The following is a 19,666-nucleotide window of genomic DNA, read 5'->3' as shown; positions in this document are numbered from 1 at the left end:
GTCTGAGGAGTTTGGTAGAGTTCTTGAATGTCAAATCGTTGAACTTTGACCCCTTAACAGCCAAATCTCTGACCGAAAAAGGATAACATAGATTTTCAAAAATCTCAGTACCCTGTATATCAAATTTCGAGTCAGTAGACTTTAAATTGACAGACTTATTTCGTAGGGAAATGTACACACACAGACAAACACACACAGACACATAGATACACAAATATACAGACACGTTCACTTATGAGTGCCCAGCTTTCCCGGGTGTTTGGAGGTGTATGCTGAGAAAAAAAACCCCGAAAAACGGGTATTTTTTTTTACTTTTGATCCCTATTATGATCCCTTAAAATTTATTGTTTTGGACGCTAATCAAGTTATTAAGTTAGATCCATGTCCAGGGAACCTATATCTGCAATTTCAAGTGTTTAGACCCAAAACTCTCGGAGGAGTTTGGTATAGTTCTCAAAGGTCAAATCGTTGAACTTTAACCCCTTAACAGCCAAATCTCTTTCCGAAAACCGATCAGGTCGATTTTCCCAAATCTCACTACCCTGTATATCAAATTTCGAGTCTGTGAACTAAAAATATACAGAGTTATTGCGTAGGGAAATATACACACACACACAGACACGTTCACTTTTATATATATACGAGCATGGGTGCTCGGCGTTACCCGGGTATTTGGAAGTGTATCTTGAGCGAAAAAAAGGGGGCTACTATTTTTAAATTTGACCCTTACTATGACCAGTTAACATTTATTTATGAGGTTAGATCCATGTCAAAGAACCTATATCAAAAATATCAAGTGTTTAGACCCAAAATTGTTGGAGGAGTTTGATAGAGTTCTCAAAGGTCATATCATTGAACTTTGATCCCTTAACAGACAAATTTCTAACCAAAACCGATCACATCGATTTTCCCAAATCTCAGTACCCTGTATATCAAATTTCGAGTCTGTAGACTAAATATTTACAGAGTTATTGCGTAAGGATAGTACTCAGACTAACAAACGGACAGACACCTTCACTTTTATAGATATATAGATAGATATATAGATATACATATGTGTGTTTTTGTTTGTGTGTGTGTGTATGAAATTTGAATGTATTAATAAAATGGACAGTGGACTTATGAATAATATTCTTCATAAGTGATCAATAAAAATTAGAGTTTTATTAATAACTAGCATTTCAGCCCGGCGTTGTCCGGGTGTTTGGATGAGTGTGTTGAGCAAAAAAAAAAAAAAAGTGGTGGTAGAAAGGCAGGCTCGAACCCGTATCGCGAAGGACGAAAAGAACGGGGGGGGGAAATCTGACGTTTTGTCGTTACGACTACCACCAAATCGGAAGGGAGGTGGGTTTTAATTAAGGCTAGAAAATAAAAAGGAGAGGATGACTTTCAAAAATGTCAGCGAAAGAAGCGCCCCCTCCTGTAGAAAAGTGCCCAGTTGCCGGTGAAGATATTAATATTTTTAGCCAATTTTTCGATATTTCTCGTCTAAAAGGTAAACTTCAAAACGATACTGATCTTATAAAAATCCGCCGCCTTTGTCGAAAGTTTTAGGCACACATGAAAACACACACACACACACACACACACACACACACACATATATATATATATATATATATATATATATATATATTCTACATACAACATGTGACCACATGTGCTTTTACTTTGCCCTCATCAGCCGCTAACCAGAGGTGATGACACAGTTTCGGTGGCTAAAGCGGGACTGCCACCCCTGGCGCCACCAGCAGCTATTGCTGCTGGGCAAAGCAATAAATAGGATTAAAAAAAAAAAAAATTAGCTGGCATATTCAAGCAGAGGAAAAACGCTGTTTTTAACTTTTTCATTTTTGTTTTTAACTTGTTAATTTTAATTTAAATTTTATTTATTTATTTTTCTCTTTAATTTCCCTTTTTTTCCTTCTTTCCCCCCTTCCTTCTTTTTCTTTCCTTTTCTTTTCCCCTCCCTCTCTCTTTTTTTTCCAGAGCAGCCCGAGAACGGAAGAAGTCGACAATATTATGCTCTCTTTGCAAATGTCTTCGAATTGCGCCAGATCCAGCATGACGCCTGTCTAACAATTGTTTGCAGGCGACATTTTTGTTTTTTTAAAATCCCTTCCAGTGACGCCTATTTTCGAAAGAAGCGAAATGGTGGAGTGTCCTAAAAATCCTCGACATCCAACCTCGATAGGCATCACATTGCACATCCATCCCTTTTCTATACACTCGGCACGCACGCATTCGTACCGATCTTTCTTTCGTTCATGAGCCTCTGAGAAATTTTCTTCCCAAGGGACAGTTAGCTCGATTAAAAATATACTCTTTTTAGAGTCAGACCAGAGCAAAATATCAGGCCGCTTTTCTGTTTGGAGGATGTGCACTGGAAATTTCAAAGATGTCTTCAGATCTGCTGAAACTTTCCAATCCTTTGCCCCATTCAATAACTTCATATTGGGATTCAATTTATTTTTCCTCTTTGATGGACATTTGCCTTCCTGGCAAAATTGAACCCTGGGTTCACTAGTTGTTACAGGCTGTTTGTTAGATAATATACACTGGGATGATATTATCTCAACCAGCACTTCTAGAACCTGGTTGTGTCGCCATGTAAACATTGGGAGGGATTTTGAGCATGCAGACAAGACGTGACGCAAGGTACCGCGCTCTTTTTGACATATAGTACATAGATCAGAATCTATATATCCCCATTGTTTGAGATTCGATGCGCATGGCAGTAGGTCATATGTAGACCTCAAAAGGTATGATATCGCCAGTGGTTCCATTTCGATTAAGGTGTTCCATGATAATTTAACTGGCTCAATATCACTCCATGTTGTCCACGCACATTGCTTGGCTTGAGTAACAGCAGTAGCTTTTCTTTTTTCCTCCTCAAACATTTTTATTTCCTCGGTCACCATTTTTCTCTTATTTTTAATATATATATATATATATATATATATATATATATATATATATATATATATATATATACATATATATATATACATTTATATATTGGTAACTAAAAATTTTCGACCCAAACCTATTAAAAAAGCTTGCCCTATCTCTGAGTACCCTTTATGTAAAATTTTAAATGTTTAGACCAGAAATTGTCTGAGTAATTCGGTAGAAACTGCAGAGGTCAATTTTTTAAACTTTGACCCCTATTATATCCCCTTTACATTTATTGTTTTCACTCAAATAAAGTTATTAAGTTAGATCCATGTCCAAAGAACCTATATCTAAAATTTCAAGTGTTTAGACCCAAATTTGGCGGAGGAGTTTAGTAGAGTTCTCAAAGGTCAAATCGTTTAACTTTGCCCCATTAACAGCCAAATCTCTAGCCGAAAACGGATCACATCTATTTTCTCAAATCTCAGTACCCAGTATATCAAATTTCGAATCTGTAGACTAAAAATTGACAGTTATTGCGTAGGGAAATACACACACACACACACACACACACAAATACACAGACAGACTGATACACAGACACGTTCACTTTTATAGATATATAAATAGATAGATAATTATAATAATTATAATTTAATTTATTTCGAAATATGCTTACATGTGTAATGAGTAAATTCTCAGAAGTCAATGGGCCCCGTTCTTGGACGAGCACTACAAGGTGCCTTAAATAAGTTCCAGGCTTTTCTTTTTTGTATGGGCACTTTTATTCATAGTACACACATGAAACTCTAGTCCTTGTTGAAGTAATCTCCTTCGGTTGCAGTGCACTTTTTGTACAGTTCTAACAACTTCTGGAAAGCCGTATGGACGTATCCCGGTATGAGCGTGTAAATGTCTCTCGTCACACTCTTATTTCGTCTTCTCACTTGTCTCATAATGACAGCCTCTTAAATTTTCCTTGAGCTTGGGGAATAACCAAAAGTCACACGGAGCAAGGTCTGGACTATAGGAAGGGTGATAAACTGTCTTTACGCTCATCTTGGTCCAATAGCCTGTGACAAGTATGGCACACCCTTGGGGCAAAATTCGGGAACACCTTCTATTTCTTCAGCTCCTCGCAAATAACTGCGTGTACAGTTCAAACACTGACATCGAACTATGTACTTATTACTGCTATAGACACACGAAGGTCCTTATACCTAATTTTTTTATTTTGCCATCCCTTACAGACTCCATGCCGTCCTTGAATCTATTATGCTAGATGCTTTATTTATGCAAGATGGTCCAAAGGCAGTCTGAAGCATTCCATACGTTTCCTTGGAATTTTCCAAGTTTAAAACAGAATTTATTGCACAGTCGTTCTTCATAATTGTCCTCATGTCCATATTACATATTTGTAATTAACTAAGCTTTAGTAGGGTGTATTCCAATTCCTGCTTTATTTGTTTATTTGAAACATGAAATTATATTTTAAAAAAAGTATTCAGTTATCCTATAAGATGCATAGCAATAATATACTGAATTTTCAAAAGTCTATGACAATATTAAATGCATGTACAAAAAGGTTTGGAAACTTACCGAAAGCACCTCGTACATTTCCACATAGATATGCGAGTATTCAAACCAAATTTTCTTCAACCTCTCAAATAGAGTTCATAATGACGTCTTATTAGGATAATTAGACTCTCAAGTCAACTCGTCTAGGAGAACGGAAACTCCACAATAAAACTAATTCATCCGTCTAGCTGAATCCACTGTGAAACATTTCTCCCACTCTTTATCTGTGCCTAAATCAAAACGTGGATTCCATGAACAAAGCTTCTTTTTTAGAACTGCACGCCTGTGGAACTCTGTTCCGTCTGCCTGCTTCCCACCTGACTACAACTTGGATGTCTTCAAGTCCAACGTTAACAAATTCCTAATGAACCGCCCCCTTAAGTAAACACTTCATGAAATCGCCACACTAACGTAATGTACTTGCAATAACCCTTATCCCTGAGTGGCTTCCGGGCCTTGATAAGTGGTGACCACTATGTAAAAAAAAAAAAAAAAAAAAACTTATCTTGGCAGTGTTTCGAGTCGTCCTAAACATTTTCTTTCCACTGAACTCAGGTAATTCCAGTTCAGGAGAGGGGCGGTTAGTAATTACGCAACCAATGCTTTCAAATAGACTTCCCGCGCAAGCGACCTTACCGGATGTGGCAAAACTGGACAGACGCGTGTTTAATAAAAGATAATGAAATATTCTTATTTTGAACAATTTACTGCAGTTTCACAGTATCACCGATCAACAGAAATGGTATGAATTAATGAGCAAAACTAGGAACATAGACAGTTTCTATACACGGAACCACGTATGTCACGTGTTTTTTTTATTAATACAAATATAAAAAAATACACATCGTTACGCTAGCTTTTTCTTCGATTGCTACCTGTACAAAACACAACGGGCGTTTGGTGATACCATGAAGCTGCAGTAAAGCGTTTATAGTGACTATTTTTTATTATCGTTTATCAATGATATTGATCAATCTAATGGGATATCGAATCGTTTGCTTTGATTCAAGACAGGTGCGTTTTCTTTTGTGCAAATAGTTAAAAAAAACATCTTAAAAACTCTTTGTAAAACAGTCAAAAACGTATTTAATTTGAAATGGAAACACTAAAAAGAGTGGATAGTCCTTAATCCGCGGAGTTTCGAAGTAATACTTTCCTTTACATCAGAGGGTAGGATTTAGCAAAATGCGTGATCGGATTTTGCTTACAAAAGTATTTGATGAAACTGAAAGTATGTCAAAGATCTTACCTGATAACAAAAAGTGAAGCAGAAGGAATATGGTGAAGAAAAAAGTGATTTCACGTGAATGGATAGTCAGGTGAAAGGTAAAGTATCCAATGACGGTAAAATCAAAAAATGTAAGTCCAAGAAAGTTAGTAAAATTTCCATTTGCCCAAGTAAACTCCAAGGGAATCACGTAATTGGAAGATGGTCCAAAATAATCCAAAAGGCCGAAATCTGTGGAATAATTCATAAATAGGTACATGGAAAAGAGGAGAGAATTGCAATAATATTGTTAAAATAAACATAAGATATGCGTTAGACTCGGCTGCCGAGACAAGGCGTAATTTAGAAAAATGAATGAAGGAGAAGAGTAAAAATTGGTTGAATGGTGATAGAATTAAATATAATTTCGGTTCAAAATGTTGAGATCCAGCAACAAGCAAGAGCAAGATAGCCAGCAACAAACAAAACTGCAGACCAGCTTAATGCGGATACTGGTCTCCCTCTTTGTGTTTTTTTTTTTTTTAAATCAGAGATTCGCTTCTCCTAGAAAGGGTGCCGTCACTACGGCTTACGGGGGCCCTCTCCACCCCAACACATATATACATACACACAAATATACATGCTTCTAGTTGACCATTGACCCCGAAAAAGGGTTCATTTGCCCTTTGGAAGGTCTTGTTTTTAATCATTCAGGGAAACTAGCCGCCCTCCTCATCAAACAAGCCTGGTGGGGGAAACAGTTTAGTCGCCTGTGACACGACCATGAGGCAGGTAGTACTGGGTTACATGGTACAAGTAGCATATGACATGACCTGACCATAATATATATATGTATATATAAAGTCTCCTGTGTGTTATAAGTAAGTTGCTGAAATCCATATTAAATAGAGAAATAGTAAACCACCTCAACAGAAACAACCTTCTTAGTGACACACAATATGGTTTCCGCTCTGCAAGATCTACCGCAGATGTGCTGACGTTTATATCTCACAGAATTAGTGAATCTCTTGACAAAGGCTTCCTTTCTAGGGCAATTGCTCTTGACATATCAAAGGCCTTCGACAAGGTATGGCATAAGGGTCTACTTCACAAGATTTCCAGCTACGGTATAACTGGAAATGTTTTCTCAATCATTAAATCATTTCTCTCCGATAGGTTCATAAGAGTAGTGGTCGATGGACAAAAATCAGAGGCCTGCAGTATTAATGCTGGAGTCCCTCAGGGGTCAATCCTGGGCCCAACTCCCTTCCTGATCTACATCAATGACCTCCCTAAACACATACTTAAATCATTCGTTGACATCTATGCTGATGACCCGACCATCTACGGTAACACATCAAAGGCTGTAAATGACAAAGTTCTCTCGGATTCTCTCTCCTCTGATCTCGAGCGCGTGGTTCAGTGGGGGAAGACGTGGCTGGTTACCTTTAATGCATCTAAAACCAAACTCCTATCCTTACATCATCAACGCTCTGATCCCCATCTGGCATCAATTGGGATGGATGGCTCTCGTCTGGGAAAGGCCCCGTGTTCTGACAAGCTTCTGGGTTTGACCTTTACTCCTGATCTGAAATGGAACACGTACATCAAGTCTGTTGCCAAGGTCGCTGGAAAGATGGTGGGATCCTTCTACCGCTCTAGAAGATATCTCACTACTGATGCAATTCTCTATCTATATAAAAGCCAAGTACGTCCAAGGATGGAATACTGCTGCCATATCTGGGCAGGAGCTGCTAAAAACAGCCTATCCTGCCTTGACAGAGTACAAAATAGACTTCGTGTTTTAATTGGGGATGCCCTTTTCTCTACCCTGCAACCTCTCTCCCACAGAAGAGACGTTGCGAGCCTATCCTTGTGTTATCGTTATTTTCATGGCAGGTGCTCCTCTGAACTCCAATCTCTGCCCCCTCGCCAATCTTTCACGAAAAACACCCGTCTAGCTGAATCCACTGTGAAAAATTTCCACCCTTTTACCTGTGCCTTAATCAAAACGTGGATTCCATGAAAAAAGCTTCTTTCTTAGAACTGCACGCCTGTGGAACTCTGTTCCGTCTGTCTGCTTCCCACCTGACTACAACTTGGATGTCGTCAAGTCCAACGTTAACAAATTCCTAATGAACCGCCTCCTTAAGTGTAACACTTCATCAAATCTCCATACTAACGTAATGTACTTGCAATAACCCTCATCCCTGAGTGGCTTCCGGGCCTTGATAAGTGGGTACCACTGTGTAAAATATATATATATATGTATATATATACATATATGTATATATACATACATATATATATACGTATATATATATATATTATAATATACAATAAAAATCTTGATATTAAAAATTTATTAAAATTTTCTAGAAAAATTATAAAAATATGAGGAAAGTATACAAATTTTATTATTCGACAAGGAATACAAATAAAGCAAGAAAACCCTTATTCTATGGAGTTTCGAAGAATACAATTCTTCTCTTCAAAGGGAAGCGATTTGCAAAATATACAATAAATTTCGTAGATTAATGCATCACAGAAAACAAATGATATGAAGTTTATCATGTCTGCATAAAAAAGCCATTTAACAGTTCGAGACAGTTTATATGGATTCAAGGGGATTGAGAAAGCAAGAAACGGGAAAAAGGGAGAAAAAGATACGATAAAAATCCAATATATATATATATATATATATATATATATATATATATATATATATATATATATGTATATACTAGCAGTCTACCCGGCATTGCCCGGTCGTAAAATACGCTTAAATATGATGTTTCGATTAGTCAAGATTTCGTATTATATTATATTATATTAAATTAAATATATAGTAATGATTTAAAAAGTTAAAAATAAATGAATAAATAATAAACAACTCGTGCGCCACCACTAAGAATCGAAACCAAAAAGTTTAGCTTACGATTTACTTTTTCCTATGACGTCATGAAGAGAAATTTGTTACAATCTAAAGGTTAAAAGTGAACCAATAACTATTACGTTAGGCATGCATATTCGTAATGCCGTCGTTCGATAATCACCTGGCAAGTTCCATTGTTTTTTTTTTAATTTTGACACATTTGTACCCATTTTCCCCGGTTAAAACTCAAATATAAAGTTTCGCATAGGTTCGAATACCCTATATATGAAAGTTCATGTCTGTAGACCAAAAACTGACAGAGGAGTTTGGTAGGCAAAATTTTTTAAACAATTATAAATACGCTTCCATAAATATATATAGAAAGAGGTTTGTGTTTACTATAACAATTTTTACGGAAATATTACGAAAGTATAAATCATGTAGAATATCTGCATGAATATAATTACACGTAATAGTTAACTAAAGATTATCATCCCAAAAGAAAACAGAAAAAAACAAGTATGGAATTAATTAGTATCTGTTCTGGCAGATATTGCAAGCAAAGACCATATGTGGGGTTTCCCCCACATATAAGACATTGGTCAATGTAGGGGCAACCCTTCATACTAATTGTCACTATCCAGCTCCCCTACTCCCCGGGGAGTTGGTCCACATTTCCCCTTCACTCCTCACAAATCGGCATTGTGCCTAATTTGCTCGGTGGGGGAGCAAATAAATACCATCTGTTCCGGCAGATACTGCAAGCAAAGACCATATGTGGGGTTGCCCCCACATATAAGACCTTGGTCAATGTAGGGGCAACCCTTCATACCAATTGTCACTATCCAGCTCCCCTACTCCCCGGGGAGTTGGTCCCCATTTCCCCTTCACTCCTCACATTAAAAATCAGCCTTGTGTGTGTGTGTGTGTGTGTGTGTGTGTGTGTGTTCGTATATATGTACATAGGTAGGGCATTATCGTCCTTGTGTATAGACGCGTATATACTTAGGTAGTATATATATATATATATATATATATATATATATATATATATATACATATATATATACATATATATATATATATATATACATTATATAAGCGTTGCTTAATATAAATAAAATCTAAAAAAAAAAAAATACTATCAATAAACTAAGCTTTAAGCATCGTTGAGCCTGTCTAGTACCAGATGGGTGACAATTTGGGAATTTTAGGTGCTGCATGTGCTTACCGCTTATCTCGGCATTGTTTCCAGTCGTCCTGAACCTCCATTTGCCACTGGTATTCAACAATGTCGACTTAGGAGAGGTATGGTTGAGATTGCGCAACTCTTGCCACAAAAATTTCACGCGCAGGCACCCTTACAGTGGGTATCCATGGTCTGTCTTTATATGTATCGATGCCTCCGTTTAGTCTCGAAGACAAAGGATGCCACCCCCCGTAGGGCCAGCTGCGCGTTTAATTGTTAGGCAAGGGTCACGCAATCTCTAACCACGCCTCTCCTGTATCGGCACTGTTTGAGTCCGGTGGCAAGGAGAAATCCAGGACAACTGGAAACAATCATTTACCTTTTATAAATAAGTTTACCAATAATTCTTCAGAAGTCTGGGTCTCGGTTTCGATTTTAGCTGAAGGCACTCAAGTCATTTATTGTTTTATAAATACTTTTACCAAGAATTCTTCATAATTTTTTTTCGGTTTTGATTATAGCTGAAGGAATTCACGTTATCTATATTTTTTTTCGTAAGTTTTGGTTTCAGTTTCAATTCAAACTGATGCATCCAACTCACATGAATATATATTTTACATTTTTGAAATCGAAACTTTATCATATATAAACACCGATACAACATTAACTCTATAATAATATATACGAAATCTGCAAGAACTAAAATATCATATTTAAGCGTACTTTACTAACGTTCGTACTAGCTTAGATAAATACTTTTTCAGTTTTAACAAAAGAGCTACAATAATTTGGCAATTTAGCCAAGATCAAAGTGTAGTATATGTTCTTCAGATGCGGGGCTTCCATTTGTCGTTCTCTTTCAGTGGAGGAGAAATCCCTCACGACTGAGACAATTTTTATTTTTGTCCTTTTCTCCATGCTAAAGAAAAAACGACCCTGGTGTTTAACTCTGTCCCGTGGGGGAGTCATTGTAAATAGGTGCAATAATATCAGAGCATATCCATTTATGCTGAATATCCCCAATATACCAACATCAATATATTACTAACGAATGATCCTTTGTAGAATTTTCACAGTTTCCGCTAGTATATATATATATATATATATATATATATATATATATATATATATATGTGTGTGTGTGTGTATATATATATATATATGCGGAGGTGCACATATCTGTGTGTATACGTGTGTGTATATCTTCTTCTGCATAAGTTGAGCATTATTGAACTAGTGTATAGACGCGTATATACTAATGTGTGTGTGCGTGCGCACGCGCGTGCGCATGCGCGTGCGCACGCGCGTGCGCGATATATACTTTTGGAAGATTAGGGAAGAGTTCATTAGGTTGTTCGTATTGCTGGCGATGAGAAGGTAGCTTTTTTCCTGTCTAATCCGCAGGGTACAGCTTAATCTCTGGCTTAAACAATAAAAGAAAAAAGAAAAAAAGAAAAGGGATGTAAAAAAGAAAAAAAAGGAAAATAATTATGATAATCATAAAATATAATGGAGGAAAAAAAAAAGGGAGGTTTCGTGGAGGATGGCGTAATATAAAGGCAAGCGCTGAGCGCGCGGTGCTGCCGACTCGCAGTCAGAATGAGCGACGAACGCGGAAACGCGCGAACGAATCAATAGACGAGCCGAGCGATGGAGACACAATCCATTACACGACACAGAAGGGTGGATTGATTGATATTGATCAACAGAAGGCCGATCGATTTCACGGACGGAAAAAAAGTGGAAACAAAGAAAAAAAAACGATATCGGAAGACAAGTAACTGGCAAATGGATGTATAGTGCCAAAGAAGAAGAAAAGAAACACGTGTTTTATTGAATATTGATTAGAGCTAGTTTTTTTTTTACGCAAATCAAATCAGGATGGTGAGTGTAGAGTGTAGATTTACGCTAAGATACGAAAGGACCTTGAATATAGTGACAGTGTCAGCATATAAATACTTGGATAATAGATAGATAGACAGATAGATAGATAAGTAGATAGCTAGATAGATACATACATAGCTAGCTAGATAGATAGATAGATAGATAGATAGATAGATAGATAGATACATACATACATACATACATACATACATACATATAGACAGCGTACGTTGGATAGATAGAGAGATAGATAGATAGAAAGATAGACGGACAGATAAAGAAAAAAGGCACAAATAGAAAGACAGTGTGAGATCGATAAATTGATAGATTATATAGGTAGCTAGATAGAGATATTGATTGATTGATATATTGATAATGGACATAGTGTGCTAAATATAAATATATATATATATATATATATTTATTTACACACACAGATATATATATATATATATATATATATATATATATATATATATATATATATTATATAAACAGGCGGACGGACAAATAGAGATCATGAGCGCGAAATAGGCCAACAGAACGAGAGAAAAGGTAGAAAAAGGGTAAATAAGAAAGAATGACATGAAATATAGAAACCTAGGAAGGGGGCAAGAGAGACAGAAAGAACAAAACAAAAACATTGAAAAGACAGAATGACCTTACGTAGCTTTTTGAAAATGATCAAAGTGTAGAATCAGTTCTCATATAAGCCTGAGGAAATGAATTTTGTGTGTCATAATTTCCAGTGTTTCTTTAGGAGCAGCAAGATTTTCTTTACATTAAAAACTGACCTTGTTTCTTACTCTGGCCTCGAGGCGTGGAAGAGTTAACAGAGACGCAAAAAGAGCTTGGCACACAGCCATATCCACGTGTATACACACACACACACACACACACACACACACACACACACACACACACATATACATATATATATATATATATATATATATATATATATATATATGCATACACAGACATGTGCATGTTTATGCATATAAGAGTAATAGTAATAGTCAAGTAGAGAGTTAGACATATACATACACACATACACACACATACATATATATATATATATATATATATATATATATATATATATAAAAGAAGTATTGAAATAGAGATGAATGTCTGTAATAAGACATTTATATATACTTACGTACTTTTATATTTTGTTGTTAAAAGATGTATATGCATATATATATATATATACATATATATATATATATATATATGGATGCATGCATGGATACTCAAGATCACTCAAATAGATAGATAACTCAACTGTGATAGGTCGGTAGGTAGGTAGGTAGGTCGGTAGGTAGGTAGATGGATAGATAGAAAGATAGAAAGATAGATAAAAAGAAAGGTATTCAGGTAAATAAAACGACAGATAGACAGATAGATAAGTAGGTAAATATATCGATGGACATACAGATAGAGAGTTAGATAGATAAAATAGATAGATAGGTAGATAAATACGTAGATAAATAAATAGATACATATAAAGGGTGGAGAGATTTAGAAGTTGATGAATAGAAATAGATTGTGATAGATAGATAGATAGATAGATAGATAGATACATGCTTGCATGCATATATATATACATACATGCATATATACATTGTTTTGTTTTTGTTTTTTTTAATCGCCTAAAACTATTCTTGTTTTTGTTTATAGCATTTGTTATTAAAATCATTTCGCAGGTCACTAAAGAAAAAACAAACACAGAACATGTAAAAGACAGTACAAGCGTGGGAGAGATAGAAGGTAAAAAAAAAAAAAAATTTAAATAAAAAAAAAAAAAAGAAATAGTTGATGAACCAGTGGGACATATAAACGAAGACAGATGATTTTGCGAAAGCGGGGGTAAAGACCGCCAAGAGTAACCCCCTGTCCGTGTCAAAGGTCATGGAGCTGAACAACAGCACGGAAATTTATTATTCCATGTCACAAACTTTACGTAACATTCCCGTGACCGTGCGGGGTCACCAGGAGATCGTTATTACGACCGAGGTCGGGCTGAGCGTAGCCCTCGTGCTTGCTTTCTTCTCTGCCGGAGCCTTCTTTTTAAACGGATCTGTCATCATCCTTTTCATTGTCCGTAAGGAGCTTTTGACGCCGACCAACGTTTTCATCGTCACGCTGTCGGTATGCGACTTTCTCATCGCGACCCTCGGCAACCCGTTGGCGATTGTGTCGAGCGCGATGCGTCATTGGTACTTTGGTCGGACTGTGTGCGTATGGTACGGTTTTACGATGACCTTCCTCGGGTTGACTGCTATATCGCTTCTCACGGCCATCTCGGTGGACCGTTATGTTCTGATAGTACATACGATGAGGACGGTGACGATTAGCATGCGGACTTCTGTGGTCTGCGTAGCCGGCTGTTCTTTTTGGGCGCTTTTTTGGGCTGTGATGCCCCTGCTGGGCTGGAATGGTTACGTGACTGAGATTAACGGTATTGCCTGCAGCGTGGATTGGCAGGGCAAAACGACAGCGGCCACCAGCTATCTTATCATGCTATTGATATGGTGTTTATTAATTCCTATGATGGCACTTGGATTTTCGTACATAAAGATTTTCATGACGGTAAGTGTCATTTCATTTATTCGATTTACTACGTTTTTTATACACACATTCTTTGTTACCGCGTACGTATTATTGATTTACTGATTTTGCTATCCCTGTCTCTGCTCTGCCTCTGTCTCTCTCTCTCTCCATATATATATAAATATATATATATATATGTATTTATATATATATATATTTATATATATATATATATATATATATATATATATATATATATATATATATATGTATATGTGGGGGGGCTTACAAAAGTTTAAAGTATATTGGTACCGTTGTTTTAAAGTTTCAAATCCAAACAAAGGCTACAGAGAGTTCAACATAAGCAGCCAGCTATTTATTTTCTTTTGTTTTGATTTGAAACCGACGGAACTGATGTTGTTTGACCTTCTATAACATATATAAAGAAATATTACGCTCTTATTTTTTTAAATCCATCTGTATCTTCTCTTATTAATCTTCCATTATATATATATATATATATATATATATATATATATATATATATATATATATGGCATGAAGCGGCTTTATGTCTTGTCTGGAGCGATTTGTATGATATATATATATATATATATATATATATATATAATTTCGAACATCGTTAGGGTCACTCATGTTGAGAAATCGTATAACGAAGTATATATATATATATATATATATATATATATATATATATGCCGCACCCCATTTAGGGGGTACCAAATTGGTGAAACGGAAAATTATTCCGAACTCGTATTTAGGTAAAAATGCACTTTCGTATAAATAATTGATTTCGTTCAAAGAATATCGCTACAAAAACAAATAAAAACACACACATATACATACATATATATATATATATGCATAAATATTTATATATATAAATATGTATATATATATTCATATATATAAATATATATAAATATGTATGTATATATATATATATATATATATATATATATATATATATATATATATATATATATACCTATTACTGTAATAATATAAATACCTACAGACACTAGTGTTTCATCTTTTCGGGAATAATCAGTGCGGGGAATCACGATTACAGCCGATCGGGAGATTCGAATCCGGCCACGAAGCCATCTCTTACTCCATTAGCAAGGAACGAACCTCACGGTCAACGTTAACCGCGAGAATTACAGTTTAAATTTAAACATTTATTATTAAATGTCAAGATTCCAGAGTAATCTAATGATCATAACATCATGATCTGCGCATGAAACCCCAAGTGACCGACTTAAACTTGAATGTGGTCAGTCATAAGATTCGACTTCTTGACGGGGGGGGGCATAATTATTATTAGAATAATTCAAATTCCTACAGATACTAGTGTTTCATTTTTCAGGAATCATCTGTGCAGGTACTAATAATTACTAATAAAAATAAAAATAGGTTAAAGTCTTCCAAATATGTACTATTCGCAAGGATCCGTGGCACAGTGATTAGGGTAGTTGAAAAATCAATTGTAAGGTGATATTCTCCTGAATATTGTCTTCAAGTCTAACGTGAACAAATTCTTGATAAGCCGTCCCCTTAAGTAATCCAATTCACTCAATTCCAACTACTAACGATTATTACGACCATTTTTTATTGACTACGGTACACTCATTAACCCTTATCCTTGAATGTTCTGCGGGCCTTAATAAGTGATGACTTCTTTGTAAAAAAAAAAAGTTTGAAGGTTTAATTCTTAGTGTTGATGGCCGAAAAATAGAATTGTGAATCACTTAGTCATGGTTGAATTATTTGGTAATTACAAGCTTTAGTTGGTCTTTTTTTTTTCTGTATTTTTTAACATGAATAAAAGATTTAATATCTCAAAGTGTAGTATCTGTTCCGGCAGATGCTGCAAGCTATGACTAGCTATGACTAGCAAGGACCAGATGTGGGGATAACCCCACATGCCTGACCATGAACCAGCTCCCATTTCCCACCTCTTGGGAGCTGGTCCCCTTTTCTCCTTCCCCCTCCCTTCACTCCTCACATTAAAAATCGGCCTTGTGCCTAATTTGCTCGGTGGGGGAGCAAATAAATACCATCTGTTCCGGCAGATACTGCAAGCAAAGACCATATGTGGAGGCGACCCCACATATAAGACCTTGGTCAATGTAGGGGCAACCCTTCATACCAATTGTCACTATCCAGCTCCCCTACTCCCCGGGGAGTTGGTCCCCATTTCCCCTTCACTCCTCACATTAAAACTCCGCCTTGTGCCTAATTTGCTCAGTGGGGGAGCAAATAAATACCTCAAAGTGTAGTATCTGTCCGGCAGATGCTGCAAGCTATGACTAGCTAGGACTAGCTATGACTAGCAAAGACCAGATGTGGGGGCAACCCCACATGCTTGACCTTTAACCAGCTCCCATTTCCCTCCTCTCGGGAGCTGGTCCCCTTTTTCCCTTCCCCCTCCCTTCACTCCTCACATTAAAAATCAGCCTTGTGCCTAATTTGCTCGGTGGGGGAGCAAATAAATACCATCTGTCCGGCAGATGCTGCAAAGCTTAGATTAGCAAAGACCAGCTATGACTAGCAAAGACCATATGTGGGGTTAACCCCACATATCTGAACTTGGTCAAGGTAGCGATCACCCTACGACCACAGTTACTATCAAGCTCCCATTTCCCACCTCTCGGGAATTGGATTCCCCTTTTCCTCCCCCCTCCCTCTCTCTCCACATTAAAAAACGGCCTTGTGCCTAATTTGCTCAGTGGGGAAGCAACTAAATACAAAGATCAAAATGTAGTATCTGTTCCGGCAGATACTGCAAGCTATGACTAGCTATGACTAGCAAAGACTAGATGTGGGGCAACCCCACATGCCTGACCTTTAACCAGCTCCCATTTCCAACCTCTCGGGAGCTTGTCCCCTTTTCCCCTCCCCCTCTCTTCACTCCTCACATTAAAAATCGGCCTTGTGCCTAATTTGCTCGGTGGGGGAGCAAATAAATACCATCTGTTCCGGCAGATGCTGCAAGCTATGACTAGCTATGACTAGCAAAGACCAGATGTGGGGGCAACCCTACATGCCTGACCATTAACCAGCTCCCATTTCCCACCTCTCGGGAGCTGGTCCCCTTTTTCCCTACCCCCTCCCTTCACTCCTCACATTAAAAATCGGCCTTGTGCCTAATTTGCTGTGTGGGGGAGCAAATAAATACAATCTGTTCCGGCAGATACTGCAAGCAAAGACCATATGTGGGGGAAACTCCACATATAAGACCTTGGTCTATGTAGGGGCAACCCTTCATACCAATTGTCACTATTCAGCTCCCCTACTCCTTGTTCCTAATTTGCTCAGTGGGGGAGCAAATAAATACCTCAAAGTGTAGTATCTGTTCTTCAGATACCGCACTTGCATTTCTTGTTCTCTTTCAGTGGAGGAACAGTCCTTCACGACTGAGACAATTTTTATTTTTGTACCTTTTCTCCACGTTAAAAAAAAACGACCCTGGTGTCTAACTCTGTCCCGTGGGGAGGCATTGTAAATAGGTACAAGATAATGCTAACCTCGTGAAGTAAATAAAGTTTCCGTTCGAAATTCCGTCTAAATTCCCGAGTTCAACAGAAACATTCTCAAATTCGGCTAGATAACCTAAAGAAGGTCGGGGTTACATCGACCGAAACGTTGTGAAAATGACACTCAAGATAAAAACAGTAGATGGAGAATCCAAATAATGCGATCAGAGTATGGTGCACTTTAAGATGCAGTTTCTTAAACGGTATTGTTTGCATGGGTCATATTACAACAAGAAGCGATTTTCCGACCCTCGTAGCTGGATACAAGTAAACACCACCATAACATTATGTTATATAAGTTAAGAATACCACAGCATCATGTGAGAATCTCATTTCTTTTTGTTCGTACTTTTTTATACAAATATTTACCTACACGTGTTGAAACATTTCACCCGGATTAATTATTAAGATGAAGAAAAATACAATTGAAAATTTACGAACTTTGTTAAATCATCAATTTGACCTTAAATTCTTATTTTCTCCGTATTTTTATTTATTTATTTATTTATTTGTAAGATTTACAATTTTATTTTTCATCATTAACATATGTTATATTATTGCTTTCCTAAGATACAAGTATCCTTCTTACAACGTTAGGATAAAACCTTTATCTTTGTATTATCCAGGTATATATATATGCATATATATATATATATATATATATATATATATATATATATATATATATATATACATGTATGTATATATGAATATATATGTATATATGTAAAATAAAGGAAGAATGTGTTCATCAACGTTTCGTCTGTATTTCGAGACTTCCTCTGGACGAAAAGTTGATGAACACATAACTCGGTTAGTTCGTTTTTACTTCTCTATTTTGTCGGAATACTATTTTTGTTATTCTTATCACATATGTATATACCTACAAACACATACACACACACATATGTATATATGTATGCATATCTGTATGAATATACATACATATATATGCATATATATATATATGTATCCATATTAAGTGGAAATGGTAATTAATAAAAACTGAAGAAAGTGCTCAATATTCTTTTAGAGCAAATAGGCGTTTATTTTTTATTACCGTATCTATGTATGCATATAATATGTATGCATATATATAAGTATGTATATATATATGTATATATGTATACATATATATTTTATTTATGTATATATGTACATATATACATATTATTTATTTATGTATATACGTACATATATGTATATTATTTTTTAATACCGTATCTATCTATGTATGTAAATAATATGTATGCATATATAAGTATGTATATATATGTATATATATGTATGCATATATATTTTATTTATGTATATATGTACATATATTCATGCGTATATATAGATATGTATATATATATATATATATGTTTGTATGTATATATCTATGTGTGTGTGTGCGTTCAATTTGTTGTTTTTGTTTGTTAAGGTACCTCTTCGATTATTAACGGCACACGCTTATGATGACTTTACACTAAAACTACATTACTTGGGATATTTGGATCTGTATATTTCATTTTGATTAAAAATGTTTTCAATAACATCGTGGGGTCAGCATTCGTGTCGGGCATCAGTAAAAAGGAAATAATTGAAATAAAATTGTTAGAATAGAAATAATAGTACGAGGTTCAGGGCTTGGAGCAGGAATAAGCTAAAACACTCCTTCATCACCTTAGGACGTCAGTCTGTCTTAAGGGGTATTACATCCTTTACGTTTAACTATGAGTATTTCAGTTTGCACGTACACGAATCTCGTTTACATAATCGATGCTGAGTACACCCATCTCCTAATTGCATATATAAAATGTTAAAAAAAAATAAAAATAGATAAAAATGAGCAAAGTCTGAAAATGTTCCCACCCCCATTGAATCCCGGGCAACGTCAGGCCTTCATGTTTATTAATAATAAACGTATGATATTGGTA

General features: G+C 36.1%; 1 protein-coding gene across 4 annotated transcripts in view; it reads left to right on the top strand.

Moving 5' to 3' along the window:
- Nucleotides 1-19,666, top strand: part of LOC145252615 (opsin-5-like) — a 1,137,249-nt gene that overhangs the window by 556,373 nt on the left and 561,210 nt on the right. The window contains exon 1 of one of the 4 annotated variants that reach the window (XM_080112330.1): nt 12,729-14,223. The exons of the other annotated variants lie outside the window; for them this stretch is intronic. Coding sequence (XP_079968456.1) covers nt 13,543-14,223 — 681 coding nt within the window. The 5' untranslated portion in view covers nt 12,729-13,542. Of the gene's footprint in view, nt 1-12,728; nt 14,224-19,666 lie in introns of those variants that run through there. 4 annotated transcript variants of the gene reach the window in all.

This window comes from Euprymna scolopes, chromosome 29 (assembly GCF_053919585.1).
Source record: "Euprymna scolopes isolate OS-2025 chromosome 29, ASM5391958v1, whole genome shotgun sequence".
NCBI classification, from domain to species: Eukaryota; Metazoa; Mollusca; class Cephalopoda; order Sepiida; family Sepiolidae; genus Euprymna; species Euprymna scolopes.
This window is presented reverse-complemented; position numbering and strand designations above follow the sequence as displayed.